We start from the raw sequence: 18926 nt of genomic DNA, 5'->3' as shown, positions 1-18926 counted from the left end.
TCTGTCTTTTCTTGTCAATCCAGAGCAGCCCTGCCCTTCTAAGTGTGAGACACCTCGCACCTGGTACAAGGTTCTGGTGCCAGGACAAGCAGAGGTCCCAAAGGTCCTCAGCCAGGACCCACTGGCCATAGGCTGGAAATTGGCTTCTGGGAAGGCTCAGGATGTCCCAGCCACAAATCTTGTGACCCTGAATCCTCCATTTAAGGTCATAGCTTTGGGTCATATAGTTCCACATAACATAGTACCAGAAGCCTTGAGGGAAGGTCCTGAAGGCACGGATGAAGCTAGGAGCATCTCTTGCATAAATGTAACTTTTAGAGTCCTAGAGGCCCCTGACCCCCAAGGCCAGCAGGACTGAGCCTGCGCTAGGCATAGCCTTCCACAGGAACAAGCCTACCTTCTCTGACCTTTCCATTCCCACTTAGCCAACATCTTCCTCTCAGAAGTGTGCAGCTGTCCCAGGACACCTGCATTCATCACAGCCCCACAGGTGACCACTGCTCGCGTGACTCTAAGTCAGTGAATGTGGCTGGTCTAGTTGACAGACAGACGGGCTGGGTCTTTGGCCCAGTGTGCTCAGCAAGGTGCTGGCACCGCGAGCCTTTGAGATTCCTGAAAGAATAATGCTCCCACTTCTAAGTGAAGACATCGAGGCTTGGGACAGTGAAGGGATCTTCCGAGGGTCACGTACCCGACAAACTAAAAGCCTGCAGTTCCAGGATCCTTCTGAAGCACAGCCAGGCAGAGAGCATGGCCTCAATTCTGCCTCTGTCCTACCTGCCCTGCTCTGTGATCCTAGGCAAGTCACCTGCCTCTCTAAGCCCTGGCTGCTGTCAACCGTTGAGAGCAGGATCCCTAAATCTGTCTTATCTTAGGTCTTTACCTAAGAGATGTGTCATTTCAGAGCTGTAGAGTCACGGCTTAGCCTATCCGGAGGGGAGGGACCTGGGAGAACTAGCTCCAAGTCCAGGACTCAGGCTGCAGAAAGAGTCCAGCTTGTGAGGCATTTGTTTGCTCATGCAGCAGAGGTCTAGAGTGACCACACATGCCTGGTGGCGCATTGTGTAAACAGGATACAGCCAGGGGCTGTCACTGTCCTCACTGAAGCTCACAGCTCCGGGAGAGGGGGAGTCGACCAATGGATACTTATAGAAAACTCCGTGTGCCTGGCAGGAGTGTAACTAAGTGGCAGAACACTGGCATAGGGTGTGAAGGTCCTGGGTTGGATCTAGAGGAGAAAAAGAAGAGAGGGAGGGAAGCAGGGAGGAAGGAAGGAAGGAAGGAAGGAAGGAAGGAAGGAAGGAAGGAAGGAAGGAAGGAAGGAAGGAAGGAAGGAAAGGAAGAGGGACAGGGTAGGCAGCAGGACCAGATGACAGCCATCATCAAAGAGCCAGTACCCTGGCCCCAGTGAAGGAAGGAGAGAGTCACACAAATTGTCATCTACAGAAAGAGCATCCAAACTAGTATAACACTGAGTCAAAAGCCCTGTGAAGGCTACATGTGTGGAGAACCCACAGAAGCACCCAGAGCCAGGTATCAGAGAACCAGGCAATTACCGCTCCATATGCTCAGCTGTCACTGTCCCTTCACTCGTCGATACACACTGTGAGAAAGAAGAGGGACCCACCAAGGGCACTGTAGTCAGTCTCTGATGCTGAAGGTCAGCAGGTGTGAAGGAACTGGCACGCTGCCTTCTTCATCCCTAGGCCAAGCTCACAGATAGGACAAAGAGAGGGTAGCTGCCCTAAGCAGAACTGGTTGCTGGGGACTGGGGGGCTGTCAGGATTTAGGGGTGAGTCCGGAAGTGCCACTGCAGATCTCACAATGGTCCTGAAGGTCAGTGGCATTGCCGAGATGGCCACATACGTAATGACAGTGGGTTGATTCAGCCTATTCAAAGCTTTTGTCTGCCTCTCCCGAGACCAGAGACTCCTGCTGCCCTCCTTGGTCTGGTGAGGGAGAGGCCTCTTGCTCTAACCTGACCTATCAAGACAGGCTACATGACCTTCTTTTCCCACTTCTAGCAGAAAGTGTGGGACCTTCCTATGTGCAAATTCTGCAGCCACAGAGCCAATGAACCTTGGGTGAAAAATATCTTTTTAGATGTGTCTGTACCAAGCATATGGACCTTTTGGTTTTTGCCATAGTCCTTGAGCATGTGAATATAACAACCTTTTATGCAAACAGTGTCTTGAGTACCAGATGTCATCTCAAGATGATTTACAGTTTACAGAGGGCTGTCTATAACTTTTGTGCACATTCTAAGCTACTTTACAGAAGAGACTTGAGCTTTGGGTATTTTTTTTTTGCTTTATTTTGTCTTGGTTTTTTGTTTTGTTTTGTTTTTGTTTTTGTTTTGCTTTTCAAGACAGGGTTTCTCTGTAGCTTTGGAGCCTGTCCTGGAACTAGTTCTGTATACCATGCTGACCTCAAACTCACAGAGATCCTCCTGCCTCTGCCTCCCAAGTGCTGGGATCAAAGGCGTGTGCCACCACTACCCGGCTTGGTTTATTTATTTTTAATTAGCATACAAGGTGTAGAATTCATTATGGCATCCTCAGAAAAATTTGCTCTTGTTGATATGCTCAGGTGTTTTAGATTGATCATTAAAGATTTTGGTGACCAACAGGAAACCGAGAACCACTCTCATTAGAGGGCCTGAAATGCCCGTCCAGAGCTGGCATGAGGCCCACAGAGCTTCTGAATTCCCTTCCTCTGCCAGGTACAAGGACAGAAAGGCAGTGACTGGGCGCCACAATCCACATGCTCTAGTGCTCAAAGAGGTGACCGAGGCCAGTGCTGGCATCTACACTCTCGCCCTGTGGAATTCTGCAGCTGGTCTGAGGCAAAACATCAGCCTAGAGCTGGTGGTGAATGGTATGGGCCGGAAGGATGGGAGAAGGGATGAGTCCCAGGGTGTGTGGGGTGGCGATGGGAGCCAGCTGACTGTCTATTTGCCTGTGTCCCCAGTGCCTCCCCACATCCATGAAAAGGAAGCCTCCTCACCCAGCATCTACTCCCGCCACAGCCGCCAGACCCTCACCTGCACCGCCTATGGGGTACCCCAACCTCTCAGTGTCCAGTGGCACTGGAGGCCCTGGACACCCTGCAAGACATTTGCCCAGCGCAGCCTGTGAGTATGCCCCCCACCGTACCCTATTCTTCTCTATTAAACACAAAATCTTAGCTCATCCTTTATAGGTAAGGAAACAGGACCAGAGAAGGGAGACAAAATTCCCAAGGTCAAAACTGTAAACCACAGAGTCTGCCCAAATGCTGAGCCATGCTCCCTATACCCAGCTCCATGTCAAAAGGACAGGAGGAGCTGGGTGGGTGTGATGGCATGTGCCTGTTACCCCAGCACTTGGGAGGTGGAGGCAAGAGGATCAGAAATTGAAGGTCATCCTTGGCCACATAGTGAGCTCAAAGTCAGAATAATAGAAAACCAAATGGACAGGGAAACCCAGAAGGACATTCTGGGTAGAGACAAATTAAACGTATAAGGAACAAGAGAGGAGGCGGGTGCCACATGAGCAGGAACTTTGAAGTCGCCGGGGAGCCAGTGAAGGGCATTCAGCAGGAGAATGACAAGTCAGGTTTGCCATTTAGTGAAAGACTCTGTGGTCACATGCTAGGGACTGAACAGAAGCCAGGAAAGGAGTCTAGCCCCACCTGCTGGCCCAGAGGCTGTGGCTCCTGAGCAGTCAGTGGGGAAGCTCGGGAGAAGTGACAGATGCAAGACTCTTGAGGGACTCTTGTGAACCAAGCAGCCTGCAGCTTACCTGGTACCTCCATCCTTGCCCCTTCTGTTGATCCACTATCAGGCCCTGTGTCAAATGACAGACAGAGTCCTGGGATGCTCCCTCCCCACTCTACAGATAAAGGCAGAAAAGATGTCCTCTTGCCCCACTTGCCTCATCTCAGGATGAAGCCCTGGGCATGCCTAGGAGGAGAGAGAAGAAGAGGCAGCTGGGGCGGGGTTTGTGGGATTGAGTGGTGACTTGTGCTCCTCCTGGAAGCTGGGTGAGCACATGCAAGCTGGACTCTGGAGGATGGCACAGAGCAGAAGTAGGGCAGAGCGGTGTCCGTGTGGAGGAAGGATTGTAGGACGGCAACCGTGTTCCAACCCCTCGTTGCCTTGTTCCCAGCCTTAGGGCTGTCTCTTACCCACTGTGCTGTGAGCCAATGTCTGAGGATGACAAAGGTGTGACCCACCCAACCCCCCAGCTTAGGTCTTCCCTGTCCTTAGCCCTGATCTGCCCTTGTCCCTCTTGGTCCACGGCAGTCGGAGACGGCAGCAGCGGGATCGCATGCCACAGTGCCGAGACTGGAGGGAGGTGACAACTCAGGATGCCGTGAACCCTATCGAGAGCCTGGACACCTGGACCGAGTTTGTGGAGGGGAAAAATAAGGTACGGATCATAGGGTGAGAAAAGTCCCAGGTGCAAACGAGTTAGGGCAGTGAGGGTAGACAAAGAGGAGGGAGGCTGGGCGAGCAAGCTCCCTCCCTCCTGGTTGTGGTCAGTTTCCACCTGGCTTGCAGAACTCTGGGAGCTGCAGCTGCCAGCCAGGTGACTTTTCTGGGCTCTCTGGGCCCCAGCTTCCCTGCCTGCCTGTGAGCCAGGCCTTCCCAGATAAGGAAACTGAGATCCAGGAGGAGAACCCAGCTGCCCACAAGTCTGGAAGGGGATGGGGCTGGGGGCTGACTAGGTCTCCATAGCAGGCTGGTGAGCTGCTGACCAGGAGGGGGAGGGGGACTGAACAAAGGCACCCACTTCCTACAGTCACTTCCTGTTTTCCTACACACCTCCAGAGCCTCTTCCTGTTCCAGGCCTGGCCAGGAAGTGCCCGGCTTGGGATGGGGGTTGGGGGTCTTTGGATGGTAGGCAGGGCCTTTGGCCCTCTCTCCTCCCCTACTTTTCAAACTTCCTAGTCCCTGAGGGCAGAATTTTTCTAGAATCCTGGGATACCTCCATACACATACGTATACACACCTCCTTTACTACCCTGGACCTTGAAGAAGTGTTATATGTCTTTGAACTAACGTGGACAGATCACAGAGACCTTGCACAGTGACCAGCTCCTGACCTCAGGCCATAATTTAGAAGAAACTAGCCCTGATGTGACTTATTACTGTCTGGATTTTAACCCTTGCTCAGAGAGGCCCAGTTGCCAAAATGACTTTTGACCCCCTCAACATAGCCACGGTCTGAGACATGGCACAGATAAATCCCTCTGGTCTAGCCAGCTGTCGACTCACTGTCTCTTGGTTTTTTGAGGTGACATCTCTCTACTGGCAAGGACGTTGTCTTATCGTCTAGACTTTGGCCATTGTCAGCCCAAACCTATTCCCCCATTTCTAGTGAGCACAATAGCTTCTTTGATGAGGAGGAGGGTCTAGGTAGGCAATGGAGCCTTCTGCCTCTGTTCTGGGTAGACGGTGAGCAAGCTGGTGATCCAGGACGCCAATGTGTCAGCCATGTACAAGTGTGTGGTCTTCAACAAAGTGGGCCAGGACGAGCGTCTCATCTACTTCTATGTGACCAGTGAGTAACCAGACTCTCCCCAAGTGGTACCACTTCACCTAAGCAGTCCTGGGTGCTGGGAATGAGCTTACTGGGTTTCTAGTGACCATGGGAGCACCTAGCCATGGGAACTACCACCACTACCACCATGTCATAGAGTGGGAGATAAATTTAAGGATGCTTGGCCTATAGACTGGGTGCTGGTCCAGTGGAATGGGGTGGTACCCCCAGCAGAGAAGTCCCACCCTTACTCACTTTAGAGTCCTATGATTCCTGTGTGCATTTTGGCCTGGGGAGAAATTCCCATCATTTATTCAGATTTTCAAATGAGTTAGTGACCTCTAGAAAGAAAGGGGGTCACAGGCGGTGACACTTGCTGGGTTCAGGGGTATGGATGAAGTCACCTTAAAAGGCAGATGGCAATCGAGAGAATGGCATTGGCAAAAGCTAGTGAAATCATTCCAAGGACAAGCCAGGATCAGAGGGTGGTCAGTTGCAAAAGAGGAAGAGGTCAGCTGGGTCTGGTGATAAGAGTTTAAGGACCTGGCCTCCTGGAAATGTGTGGACAGCTCCCTGCTTGACACATAACTAAGAGTCCAAAAAGTAGGAGTGCAAGAGTAACCTAACCCCAAGGGGTGGGGCTGACTTCCTAAAAGTGGTGGGTCATTTGTTCAGGGAAGGGAAGAAAAGGGAGAGGAAGTGGGTGCTAGACAGTATGAAAGCCTGGATACACATTATGTACACCCGTGATTGAGAATTGATTGCGTCGCAAGGTCAGCGGTGAAGAGGGAGACCCACCCTACGGCTGGTGAGGTGAGCAAACACGGAGACGGTGTCTCTCCTCCCCAGCCATCCCGGACGGCTTCAGTATCGAATCAGAGCCTTCCGAGGACCCCTTAGAAGGCCAGTCAGTGCGCCTCAGCTGCCGGGCGGACAACTACACTTACGAGCATCTGCGCTGGTACCGGCTCAACCTCTCCACGCTACACGATGCTCAAGGGAACCCCCTACTGCTGGACTGCAAAAACGTGCACCTGTATGCCACGCCCCTAGCGGCCAACCTAGAGGAGGCGGAGCCCGGGGCCCGCCACGCCACCCTCAGCTTGAATATCCCCCGAGTGGCGCCTGAGCACGAGGGTGACTACGTGTGTGAGGTGCAGGATAGGCGCAGCCAAGACAAGCACTGCCACAAGAAGTACCTGTCCGTGCAGGGTGAGATGGGCGTGGCAAGCCAGAGAGGGCGGGGCCACGTTTCGCAGCCTTTGCAGATTCTATCTATGTGACCTCGTCTATCTCAGCCCTGGGTGTTGGAATTACAAGCCTGGGTCTTCAGGAGCACCCCTGCAGCCCAAACTAGCCATAGAAGTACTCAGCCCTTCACATGCTCAGTTCCTCAGTGTCATGTCCAGCCCCGCACTACAACCGAGCTACCCTCTTGGTTTCTGCGCCTTCATTTAGTTCCCTCTCCACTCTGTCCCAGCCCTGGAAGCTCCTCGGCTCACGCAGAACTTGACCGACCTCCTGGTGAACGTGAGCGACTCGCTGGAGATGCGATGCCCGGTGGCCGGAGCGCATGTGCCCAGTATTGTGTGGTACAAAGATGAGAGGCTCCTGGAGAAAGAGTCTGGTAGGGAAAGTGGCCCTGGATGACGGACAGCGTCCGGAGGTCTGCAAGCCGACGTCCCCACCCGAGCTGAAACCTTCATTCTGTCGCTTGCAGGAATCGACCTGGCAGACTCGAATCAGAGGCTGAGCATCCAGCGCGTGCGCGAGGAGGATGCGGGTCGTTACCTGTGCAGTGTGTGCAACGCTAAGGGCTGCGTAAACTCCTCTGCCAGTGTGGCGGTGGAAGGTGCGTCCCTGCCTGGCTCTGTTCAGCTCACCTCACACACCCAGCAGGCGCTCTCCTGAGGCCACTTAATGAAGTGGTACCCACGCACGAGGGCCACTTCCTGCTGGGTACATTCTCCCTCTCACCCAGCTACTATCTACCCACCCAGGCTCCGAAGATAAAGGCAGCATGGAGATTGTGATACTCATTGGCACTGGCGTCATCGCTGTCTTCTTCTGGGTCCTCCTCCTCCTTATCTTCTGTAATATGAAAAGGGTGAGGGTCCCCCTCCGCCGAGCTTCTCTCCATCACCTAACGGGGCATCCCATTCTCATCCCAGCAAACCCTAAAGGGTCCCATTCTGATTCACCTGTCAATGTCCTGCCCTGGGAATCTTCCCCACCCTTCCATGCTGGGTTCCAGACCCGGCAGAGGTTGTCTGTTGACCTGCCCCCTCCTTGATTGAGAACTCGGAAGCAAGGGCCATTTGCCCTAGGCAAAATATACCCAAGCCACAGTGGTATATCCAAATCAATGAGCTGTCTCCACCCCCACCCCCAGCCTGCCCACGCAGACATCAAGACGGGCTACCTGTCTATCATCATGGACCCCGGGGAGGTGCCTTTGGAGGAGCAGTGTGAATACCTGTCCTATGACGCCAGCCAGTGGGAGTTCCCCAGGGAAAGGTTACACCTCGGTGAGGCCAGCACCCAGCTTGCCCTACCCAGCATGCACCGCCTGGCAGAGACAGCTTCAGCTGCCACAGGGTCAAGCAGGCTGAAGTGACAGAAGTCCTTCCATTCTTAGAACTTGTGCCAGGATGGTCCGCCTGGTTCCCACCTGGCCTGACCAGTTCCAGCTGAGCCTGACTCCCCAGAACCACAGCCAGGGCTCCCAGTTCCCAGGCCCTCGAGGTCATTTCCTGCTGCTCTGAGTAGGGTGGACCTGTCCCACCTGCCTGGAGAGGATGCTGGGGCCTTCCTGTCTGTCTCTCCTCTGTTCTCCAGTTTTCCCTCTCTAAGACTCCACTCCCTACTCCCTTCCTGTTTGGCAGAGAGGCTTCCGTTTTCCTTCTGTCCCAAGCTCTTGGGACAGGTCACCCCTGCTGTCCATCCTTCTCCATCCTCACCCTCCCACCCCCTATACAGCTCACCTGGAGCTGGCCCCCTGCCTCCACAGGGAGAGTCCTAGGCCACGGGGCTTTCGGGAAGGTGGTTGAAGCCTCAGCTTTCGGCATCAATAAAGGCAGCAGCTGTGACACCGTGGCCGTGAAGATGCTGAAAGGTGCGGGGCTCGCGGGGTAGAAGGGACTGTGCAGCGCGGGTGGGAGGGTCAGGAACTCCGGGTGGGACGGCGATGCAAGGGCAAGAAGAAAAACAGAGCTACAGTCCCAGCCACGATTCCATAGAAAAGCAAAGAGAATCAGATCCAAGCCTCTACCTGAACCCTCTGCCTCTCTAGGGTCAGCAGAACATACCAGGGCCCCAGCGCAGCCCGCACTCCCAGCACCAGCACTGAGCATGCTTTTGCTAAGGCAGTGTGTCTCAGGAGGGTTGAGTAAATTGGTAAAAGTCCCAGAGCAGGTTTGGCATCGTGTCACGCCCCTCTTTGTCTCCCCCAGATGGCGCTACTGCCAGCGAGCACCGTGCCCTGATGTCAGAGCTCAAGATCCTAATTCACATCGGTAACCACCTCAATGTGGTCAACCTCCTGGGGGCGTGCACCAAGCCGAATGGTATGGAAATGAGATGCCCTGGGGAAAGGACCGGGCAGTGGGCGCTGGCACTCTCACTACAGGTGGGAGGAGCCATGTGGGTCCTAGGGTGGGCCCACGTTGGAGCCCGGCAGGGTACAGCAAGGATGGTCCGCAGAGGGGCAGTACCGCTGCTCTGCGGGTATCACCAAGTGCCTGACTTCTGCTCCGCCGTGTCATAGGACCTCTAATGGTGATCGTGGAATTTTGCAAATACGGCAACCTCTCCAACTTCTTGCGTGCCAAACGGGATACGTTTAGCCCCTACGCGGTAAGTAGGCACACCAGCCTGTTGCCGGAGCGCAGTTAACTCCATGGTAGGCTGCGAATGGAAGTCCAAGATGAGAAGCAGACTAGCTTTACACTTCGCTTTGGCAGGAGAAGTCTCCAGAGCAACGTAGGCGCTTCCGCGCAATGGTTGAAGGCGCCAAGGCTGATAGGAGGAGACCTGGGAGCAGCGACAGGGCCCTGCTCACGCGGCTCCTGATGGGCAAGGGAGGAGCACGGAGGGCCCCCCTTGTCCAAGAAGGTAAGAACCTGGCATCCTCTGGCCTGTGTCTGTCTGGCCCAGTTAAAGCCTCGCAATTGGCGCCCATGGATAACTTAGCCTGCGACACTCCGGGCAGGGTCTTCAATGGGAGAACTGTAAGGCTCTGCTTCATGAGAGGAAGACACCTGTAGGCGGAGGCTGCTCATTCGTTTTCCCAGCGACTCAGACCCGAATAATCACACTGAAACTATATTATAACAACTGCTTGACCTTTTAGCTCTCGCTTCTTATTGACTAACTCTTTTATCTTATATTAACCCATTTCTATTCATCTGTGTATCGCCACATGGTTGTGGCCAAACCGTAAGGTGCCGTCCAGTGTCTGGAGTCTGTCTTCTGCAACGGCTACATGACTTTTCTTTGACTCTGCCCACTCTTTCCTCCTCTAGCTGCTTGCAATTTCCACCTTGCCCGATTCTGCTCGGCAATAAGTCCAAAGCCCCTTCTTTATTAACCAATGGTATTCACAGCATACAGAGGGGAATCCCACATCAGACACCCAAGAGGCAGGCAAGAAAGTTTAACTTGTGTATCACAGGATAAACAGCAATGCCTTGCAGACAGGGTCAGGGAGGGCTACAAAGTCAAATAGCAGTGCAAGAGTCGATGCCCCAGAGATCATGAAGGTAACAGGTATAAACAGGGTGTCTAGTGTCTGGAGGAGTCTCCAGGGCCTGGCCAGGAGAGCCATGGTCGGGGTGGGTGCGCAAATGTTTATTTTGGAGCGGAGATGGAAGATGAACTACTGTAGAAGCGCCTCCTGAGCTCCCCTCCTTCCGTGCAGCTGAGGACCTATGGCTGAGCCCACTGACCATGGAAGATCTTGTCTGCTACAGTTTCCAGGTGGCCCGCGGAATGGAGTTCCTGGCTTCCCGCAAGGCAGGTCCCCGGAACCCCAAAAGGTCCTTTTCAGAGGAGAAGGGTACACAGCCCTGGGTATAGATATGCCCGGTTGTAATTTTACTCCACAGTGGCCTTGGGACCACTTCAGATCTGTCCCATTTTGGAGGAAACTCAGCCCAAAGCAAGGAATCCCCTGCCTCAGGTCTCGAGGCTAAGCATCGGTCATGGAATCAGCACGTCTGAGTCCCTAACTCACTTCACCTCAATCCCATATGTCTTCTCCCATTAATCTCTCTCCAAATGAGCAAGATGCAGGCAGGGCAGGGTGTGCCTAGAGCACCTTGGAGCTCTAGGCTGAGATGCTGCTCTAGGGGCTGAAGCCAAACTCACTGCAACCTCCATCCCTTCGCCCCTAGTGCATCCACAGAGACCTGGCTGCTCGGAACATCCTACTGTCAGAGAGTGACATAGTGAAGATCTGCGACTTCGGTCTTGCCCGAGACATCTACAAAGACCCTGACTATGTCCGAAAAGGCAGTGTGAGTGCAGGCCATGAGAGGCAGGGGACTCGGAGTGGGTGGGGAGAGGGAAACCACAGGCCAACTGCCCAATCGGTCTGCCAGGTTTCATGTCCAGCTACTGGGAGAAACACTCTTCCTAGGAGCTCGCCAAGTGTGCTGGTTGCTTGTCTTATTGCTTAGATGAAACATTGGACAAAATCAACTTGAGGAAGAGTTTGGTTTTGGCTGAAAGCTCCGGGGGGATACAGTATATTGTGACGTAGGAGGCGGCATAGTGTCCAGAACAGGGGGCTGCTGCTCATACGGTGTCAGTTGGGACAGAGAGAGTGATGAGCACTTGTGCCCAGCTCAGCTTGGCTTCCTTCCACTTCTCAATGGCGGCCTGGCTTCTCCCTTCTTTTTCTCCTTTTATTCAGTCTGGGACCCATGCACACGGAACAGTACAGCCCACATTTAGGGTGGGTCTTCCCATCTCAATTAACCTATGCTAGATAATCCGTCACAGACAGGTCCCAGACACAATGGCAGAGTTACTGGCAGAGCTCAGAGAAGGGTGCTTGAATGAGTGACCAGAGTTGAGTGAGGTGTTATGCCAGGGAGAAGAAGGAAGATGGTTGGAGAGAGAGGGAGTCCAGGGTGTGATGTGATGGCCACCCTACCCAGAGTGGCAACCCAACAGAGGCTTTTGTCCTTCATGCTGACTCACAGGTGTGGGAAACAAATGCAGGCAGAAGCAGGTGTGCATTTCTGACCCCCACCTATAAGCTGTCAGGAGAAGGGACTGGGAACACTAGGTTGGAAGCAGAGGTGTGGGGACAAAGTGAGTTGATTATCATTTGTCAAGAGGGAATATTGGTGGTGTGAGTGATACATTCCCGCAGGAGGCTGAGTTAAGTCTCTCCAAGACAAGATCCATCTTCAGGAGTAGGCTGTGGAGATGCATGCCTGAACTAAAGAGGAGGAGACAGGAGGATCACAAATTCAAGAAGGAGCAGGGAGAGGGAGAAGGAGAGGAGCAGAGAGAGAAGAGGAAAGCAGAGGAAAGGAGAGGAGAGGAGAAGAGGAGAGGAGAGGGAGGGAAAGGAGAGAAGAGGAGAGGAGAGGAGAAAAAGAAAGATAGGAGAAGGGAAGAAGAGAGGAGAGAGAGAGAGGAGAAGAGAGGGGACAGCGAGAGAGAATAGAAAAGGTGATGGGGAGGCGGGTGGAGAGAGGGAAAGAAGAGGAAGATATCTGGAAACAAAGGACGACTATTGGGAAGAGAGGGGAAAAGGATAAAAAAGGGAAGGGAGGGCAGAGAGCGGTAGAAAAAGTGAGGGAGAGAGAGAAAGAGAGGGCGAGGAGAGGAACAGAGAAGGAACTCGGGGTTGTGGCTATCCTGGTGTTTGGCCTCTTCTCTCCGCCCTCCACCACTGTATTATCTATTTCTACCACTCAGGCCCGACTGCCTCTGAAATGGATGGCCCCTGAGAGCATCTTTGATAAGGTGTACACCACGCAGAGTGATGTGTGGTCCTTCGGAGTGCTGCTGTGGGAGATTTTCTCCCTGGGTGAGTAAAGGGCAAGGTGCCCCCCAGGAGAGGGAAGGGGATCACCTGCCTGGGTGGGGGGGGGTCTGGTCATACAACTGTAGCTGTGTGTGGATCTATTAGCTCAGGGCCTTCTGAGGCAAGTGGCGAGTCACAGAGAGACCTCCCACTCACCTGCCACTGTCCAGCTTTGCTTAGCCCTCCAGAGGACTTTACCTCCACTTAGATGCTGAGCAGAGCAATACCTTGGTTCATGTGGCAGCCTCCTCACCATGGATCCCATAAGGAGTTCAGTACGCATTCAGTTCTAGTGCTGTGAAGAGAAACAATGACCAAGGCAACTCATAAAGGAAAGCATTTGACTGGGGGTTTACCTACAGTTTTAGACAGTACTCCATTATCATCATGGTGGGAGCAGAACAGAATGAAGGCAGGCAAGGAGAACTAGCTGAGAGCTACATCCTGATCCTTAGGCAGCAGACAGAGAAATACTGGGCCTGGCATGGGCTTTTGGAACCTCAAAGGCAACCCCCAGTGGCACATTTCCTCCAAGCCACACTTCCCAGTCCTTTCAAACACTTCAGCTCCCTGGGGGCCAAGCATTCAAACTTATGAGCCTTGTGGGCTGTTCTCACTCAAACCACCGCATTCAGTTACACCTGCTGCTTACACAAATCCCACATGGGAACAGGATGAAGGCCTCCTGAAGGGTGGAAGAAGACAATGAGCAAAACATCAATGTCACTGAATGGCAGTCACGAAACATTGTTACTAAAAACAGGAGCAGGAAGATTCTGGGCAGTTCAGGACTGTGTTGAACAGGTTCTGTGAGGCTGTACCCCTATCCCAGGAACTAGTCTCACAACCCACGTTGACTACGTGGATGCTCGTGGTACCCTAGCAAACAAACAATTTCACCAATCCTATTTTAAAGATTGATTAATTGATTGATTGATTGATTTGTGTTGGGGGAGAGAGAGAATATGCACAGCTATGTGTGGGTTACATGGGTACATGTGCTTGTGTACATGCCCTTGGAGGTCAGAAAAGGACATCAGGTGTTCTGTCTGTTCCTCTGAGGCAGGGTATCTCCAAGAACTAGGTTGGCATTTTCTTGGCTATTTTGGAAGTCAGCAATCCCCAGTGATGCTCCTGTCTCTGCCTTGTTTGGATCTGGGGTTACAGGCATGTGCCACATGCCCAGCTTGTGACCTAGGTGTTAGGATGTGAATTCTTGTCTTCATGACTGAGTGGCAAGTGTTCCTAACTGCTGAGACATCTCTCCGGCCCAATTCAGCCTCTTTTAATTAGAGGAACAACTTGGGGGGGGGCACCTAGCAGCTAGCCCAGCCCCTGGGTAGAGACATCATACTGACACCAGCAGCAATGTAGAAGAGAGGAAGAGACAAAATAGGCTGGACTTGCTGGATGGTGGTGGCACATACCTTTAACCCCAACACTCGGGAGGCAGAGGCAGGTGGATCTTCACGAGTTTGAGGCCAGCTTGGTCTAGAGAGTGAGTCAGGACAGACTCCAAAGCTATAGAGAAACCCTGTCTTAAAAAAAAAAAAAGATAGGCTGGACTGAACAAAGGGCAGACTGCTCCCCACCCCACCCACCCCACCACTTTTCCTCCATCAGGGGCCTCTCCGTACCCTGGGGTGCAGATCAACGAGGAGTTCTGCCAGCGGCTGAAGGATGGCACGCGAATGAGGGCCCCAGAGCTGGCCACTCCTGCCATGTGAGTCTCCTGGCTGGCCACACAATTGTTGGGGGACAGGCATCGAGGGAAAAGTGTGCAGTCATGGGGAATGGAGAGAACTGGTGCAGATCTCAAGACAGAAGGCAGAAAGAGAAATCAACATGAATGGAGTACGGTCACAGGGAACGCATGGGGGACACTCAAGGGAAGGAGGGCATGGAGTTGTGGGGCAGGGGATGGTAGTCAAGCCCGGAAAGGAGAGCAGGTGGGCAGGGGGTGGCACAGGTACATGACATCGTGGTAGACACTGTCTCACACCAGCACTGATCCATCATTCATCCACTAACATGGCCCCAATCCTGGACCCAGTGCTGCACCATCCTCAGGAAACCCAGAACCCATAAAGCAGGCCAGGTCCCTGGTGCGGGTGAAGTCGTGCTTCAGCGACTATTGGCTGAGGCAGCGGAAGATACTCCCACAACAGGTCCCTGCCCCTGAGGACACACGCTGACGGTAGTCACATAATGAGATGGGACACAGACACTCTGGGAGCACCTGGGAAGCACTAGAAACGCTTTAAGAACTGAAAATGTCTAGAGAAGGGTGGGGACAGGCAGGAGAGACGGCCAGTACTAAATCTGAAGTAGAAACAGCAGAACAAATGGACAGACTTTAGTCCGTTTTGCGTGTCTATAACATACTGGACACAGGACACTTAATAAGGGGCAAGGGAGGGTTGTTTAGCTCAATTTTGGAAGTTCAAAAGCAGACACACACACACACACACACACACACACACACACACCCCTTTTGTCGAACTCAACTCTGGTGGAGGCCTACTGTCTGCATCCCAGTATGGCAGATGGCATCATCCCGGGAGCACATGAAAGTGACAGATCACATAGTGAGACAGGAAACAAGCGAATTTATATACAATAGCCTGCTCTCAGGAGACCCCACCCCTCAAGACCAGCATTAATCCAGTCATGAGCCCCGTAGATCTCTCAGCGGGTCCCATCTCTGTAAGGTCCATCACCTCCACAGTGGTCAACCATTCTAGGGACCAACCTCTCATCACATGAACCTTAGGGGGACACACTGCCTGTCCAAACTGCCATAATGACCCAGGCGATAGAGTGATGGGGCCAGCTGGTGGGAGGGTCATGGTGCACTCAGACCACAGGTCAACAGCCAGCTGCAACCCACAGACGCCACATCATGCAGAGCTGCTGGTCTGGAGACCCTAAAGCAAGGCCGGCTTTCTCCGAGCTCGTGGAGATCCTGGGAGACCTGCTTCAGGGTGGAGGCTGGCAGGTGAGCCCCACCTTTGTCCTTTCCTGCTTAACCCATGGCCCAATCCTGAGTTCCTGCTCTGTCTGTCTTCCTAAGTCCCTCTAAGCCCTGGTCACCTGTCAGTTACCAAGCAAGGGTCATACATGTCTGACCTCCCACTGCCCACGGCTCCATCTCATTCAACATGAAGCTGGGCAAACATCACCAGTGTCTTCTCTAGCTGCCATACAGGCAGATGGTCAGAGGTCATCTTTACCCACAAGGAGTCCCAAGCTAGCCCACACTAAGCCTGCAAGGCAATGCTATCCTAAAACACGATGATAACAAATTTACCTCCTAGCACCCCTGAGCACAAAAACACTGGACTTGTGCATCCTCCATGTCTCCCTTCCCAGAAGTTACTTCCTGAGAGCAGCAGAACCTGACTTGAGAATGCCCTGCTGAGGTCTGGCCTGTCCCACTTTCCTGGACCTGGAAGGGAGGTTGGAAGAACTGAACAAGGCCAGCCCAGCAGGCATCTAGCAACCTTCACACTTGACCTGCTGTGGACATTAAAGCATGCTAGGGCCCACCATAGACCCACTTAATCCTCAGAGTACTTGATCACACGCACAACCCATCCCGACCCTGTGGCAAAGGTTGAGACCACAGTAGTCCTGAGTGCAGCATTAACACTGGGGGTGGGCATGTGGTAGCCTCTGACCCTGGAAACTTCTTCCATTCCTGCCAGGAGGAGGAAGAGGAATGCATGGCCCTGCACAGTTCTCAGAGCTCGGAGGAGGGTGGCTTCATGCAGGCGTCCACCACAGCTCTGCACATCACCGAAGCCGACGCCGAGAGTAGTCCACCCAGTCTGCATTGCCACAGCCTGGCAGCCAGGTCAGTGTCTCTCTCCCCAGGACTGGGCATGGGTCTGATGGTGACAGTGGTTTGGAGATGTCATATTTTATGAGTCCTCAAGGAAGAGCAACTTACAGTGACTCAAGAGGTCTCTTCCCTTGAGTGTCTTAGCCCATTGCTGTAACAAAATACCTGAGGCTGTACAAAGAAAAGAGGCCCATTCAGTTCCCATTAATGGAGGCTGAAGAACATGGCATCCGCATTTGCTTATCTCTGGAGACAGCATCGTGGCAGGTAGTATCATGATAGCAGAAGCACATGAAGGAAGAAGAAAGCTTGTGGTGAGACCGGGAGCCAGAGGGAGCCAGAGGCCCTCACTGCTCTTCTTATAGCATCTCAGCATCTGGAGGACCAACGTTCTGAGGCTGATGCTCCCATGCTCTTGGTCACGCCTTGGTGTCCCCACGTGGGGGATGAAGCTTCTGGCACACGGACCTTGGCGACATACTCTAACCATATCCAAACCACAGAACCGGCCTCCTCCAAATCTGTTTCCCTCCCCTTCATTCCGCTTTCAAGGGAGCATCCATCTTGAGCATTTTTTTTTTAAGATTTACTTATTTATTATATATACAGTATTCAGCCTACATGCATGCCTGCAGGCCAGAAGAGGGCACCAGATCTCACTATAGATGGTTGTAAGCCATGTGGTTGCTGGGAATTGAACTCAGAACCTTTAGATGAGCAGGCAGTGCTCTTAACCACTGAGCCATCTCTCCAGCCCCATCTTGAGCATTTTTTTCTTTGGGAACACAAAGTAGAGTGGCTGTGTTTGGGCCAAGATCCCTCCTAGGGTGCAATTTCTGTTTCTTCTCTAGAGCTTGTCCCCAGGACCACAGACAAGGCCCTCAGAGCAGTGAAGACCACACACTCACCATATCCCAGGAGTGAACAACCTGTTTCTAGAATTCTGGGTCCAAGGTCTCTTACACTTGGCAATTTACTACTACTAGGTTGTACCATTCATGTTCTCACCAGCATGACAGAGGCTGGGACTCCAGGGCTCCTGTCTCCTGTGCATCTCCTGTCCCATATGCTCAGGGCAGTGACATGCCTGGGGACAGAACAGCGTGTTGGTGCTTGCCAGACTGCATTCACCAAGCCCCCAACACCCTGTGCACACTGACACTTGTGCACACATATGCATATGTGGGCATGGCAGTCCGTGGTTAGTAACAGGAAAATGGCCTGCCTCGTCCCAGTGGCCCACCCTGAGGAGAAAGTCATACCTGCCACTGGGCTCCATACCATGCTCAGCCTGGGGTAGCTCCCTCCTCTCCTCCCACGGCAGAGTCCCAACACTGGACTCAGTTCTCTTCTACAGGAGAGAAAAGGCAGTGCAGGGAAGGAGCGAGGAGGGGCATGCCAAGATCAGCTGAGCTGTGCAATGGGTACCCACGTGAAATCTGAGGACCAGTCCAGACCTTGGACCTCGGCCCCGCCCATACGCTGCTTCCAGCTGGAAGGCCTATCTCATTGGGAAGAGAAGCAGCCTGAAAGATAGGAGAAGCTAGGATGAATTCATCAGAACCTTCTGTGTCCTCCCCACAGATACTACAATTGTGTGTCCTTTCCCGGGTGCCTGACCAGAGGGACTCAGACCTCAGGTTCCTCCAGGATGAAGACGTTTGAAGAATTCCCCATGACCCCTACAACCTACAAAGCCTCCGTGGTAAGAGCAGGTGGAGGGAGGAGGGATGGGCACCTCAGATGGAACCAAGGGAAGCTAAGAGGCAGGAACAGCATCAAGTCTTCCCAATACAAATAACAGAAAAACAAGCATAACTTCTAAAATATTTTAATTTTATTAATTTTTAAATTGTCCATATTAATGGATGCAATGATATTTAAAGACATGCATCTAGAATTCATTAATAAAATCCAGTCTCCCTTTATCTACTTCCTCTCCCTCTTCCCAACTTCTACTAATGGCTGTTCTGCTTCCAGGTCAACCGCTTTTTAGCTTCCACGTGAGAGAATGTGCTGTACTCGTCTTTCCGTGTGGCTTATTTCAGTTAACGTGGTCTCCTCCAATTCCATTCATTTCCTGCAAAGAAAAGTGTTTTATTCTTCTCGGTGGCTGAATAAAACCCCACTGTGTGCACACACCACATTTTCCTGTCCCATCCTCTGTTGACGGCACCTTGGCTGGTAGTCGCTCACCTACCGTGAGTCAGGTCCCAGTACACAGGCATGAAGGTGTCTTCTTGGGAAAGTCCTTGAAAATAACAGGCTCAGGGAATACCTTAAGCTCTTCTGTGTCTTGGTGGTCACTCCAAGCTCTCCTCTCTCGGCTGCTGGTCATTCTCACATGTGGCCTCCCTGCCCATCTTATCCCAGCTGTGTGGAAATCATGGCTTTTAAGGAGAGAGAAAGAGAGAGAGAGAGAGAGAGAGAGAGAGAGAGAGAGAGAACTTGGAGTCAGTGAGACAGCTCAATGGACAAGCTTACAACCCTGAGTTCAATCCCTTCCAAATGGTGG

At 52.7% G+C, this 18926-nt stretch overlaps 1 protein-coding gene across 4 annotated transcripts in view; it reads left to right on the top strand.

The window, feature by feature from the left end:
- Flt4 (fms related receptor tyrosine kinase 4) overlaps positions 1 to 18926 on the top strand; it is a 44959-nt gene that overhangs the window by 18461 nt on the left and 7572 nt on the right. For 3 of the 4 annotated variants that reach the window (XM_048451256.3, XM_048451246.3, XM_085694885.2), the window contains exons 9-28: positions 2723 to 2877; positions 2971 to 3133; positions 4286 to 4412; positions 5438 to 5546; positions 6375 to 6737; positions 7006 to 7152; positions 7246 to 7377; positions 7526 to 7632; positions 7918 to 8053; positions 8536 to 8640; positions 8978 to 9091; positions 9292 to 9380; positions 9488 to 9638; positions 10444 to 10538; positions 10919 to 11041; positions 12459 to 12570; positions 14191 to 14290; positions 15460 to 15565; positions 16275 to 16423; positions 17996 to 18116. In XM_048451256.3, coding sequence (XP_048307213.3) covers positions 2723 to 2877; positions 2971 to 3133; positions 4286 to 4412; positions 5438 to 5546; positions 6375 to 6737; positions 7006 to 7152; positions 7246 to 7377; positions 7526 to 7632; positions 7918 to 8053; positions 8536 to 8640; positions 8978 to 9091; positions 9292 to 9380; positions 9488 to 9638; positions 10444 to 10538; positions 10919 to 11041; positions 12459 to 12570; positions 14191 to 14290; positions 15460 to 15565; positions 16275 to 16423; positions 17996 to 18116 — 2704 coding nt within the window. Of the gene's footprint in view, positions 1 to 2722; positions 2878 to 2970; positions 3134 to 4285; positions 4413 to 5437; positions 5547 to 6374; positions 6738 to 7005; positions 7153 to 7245; positions 7378 to 7525; positions 7633 to 7917; positions 8054 to 8535; positions 8641 to 8977; positions 9092 to 9291; positions 9381 to 9487; positions 9639 to 10443; positions 10539 to 10918; positions 11042 to 12458; positions 12571 to 14190; positions 14291 to 15459; positions 15566 to 16274; positions 16424 to 17995; positions 18117 to 18391; positions 18556 to 18926 lie in introns of those variants that run through there. The other variant, XM_048451263.3, reaches the window with a different exon arrangement.

This window comes from Myodes glareolus, chromosome 9 (genome assembly GCF_982192425.1).
Source record: "Myodes glareolus chromosome 9, mMyoGla1.1, whole genome shotgun sequence".
In the NCBI taxonomy this organism is placed as follows: Eukaryota; Metazoa; Chordata; class Mammalia; order Rodentia; family Cricetidae; genus Myodes; species Myodes glareolus.
Note: the sequence above shows the minus strand (reverse complement) of the source record. Positions and strands in the feature narration are given on the sequence as shown.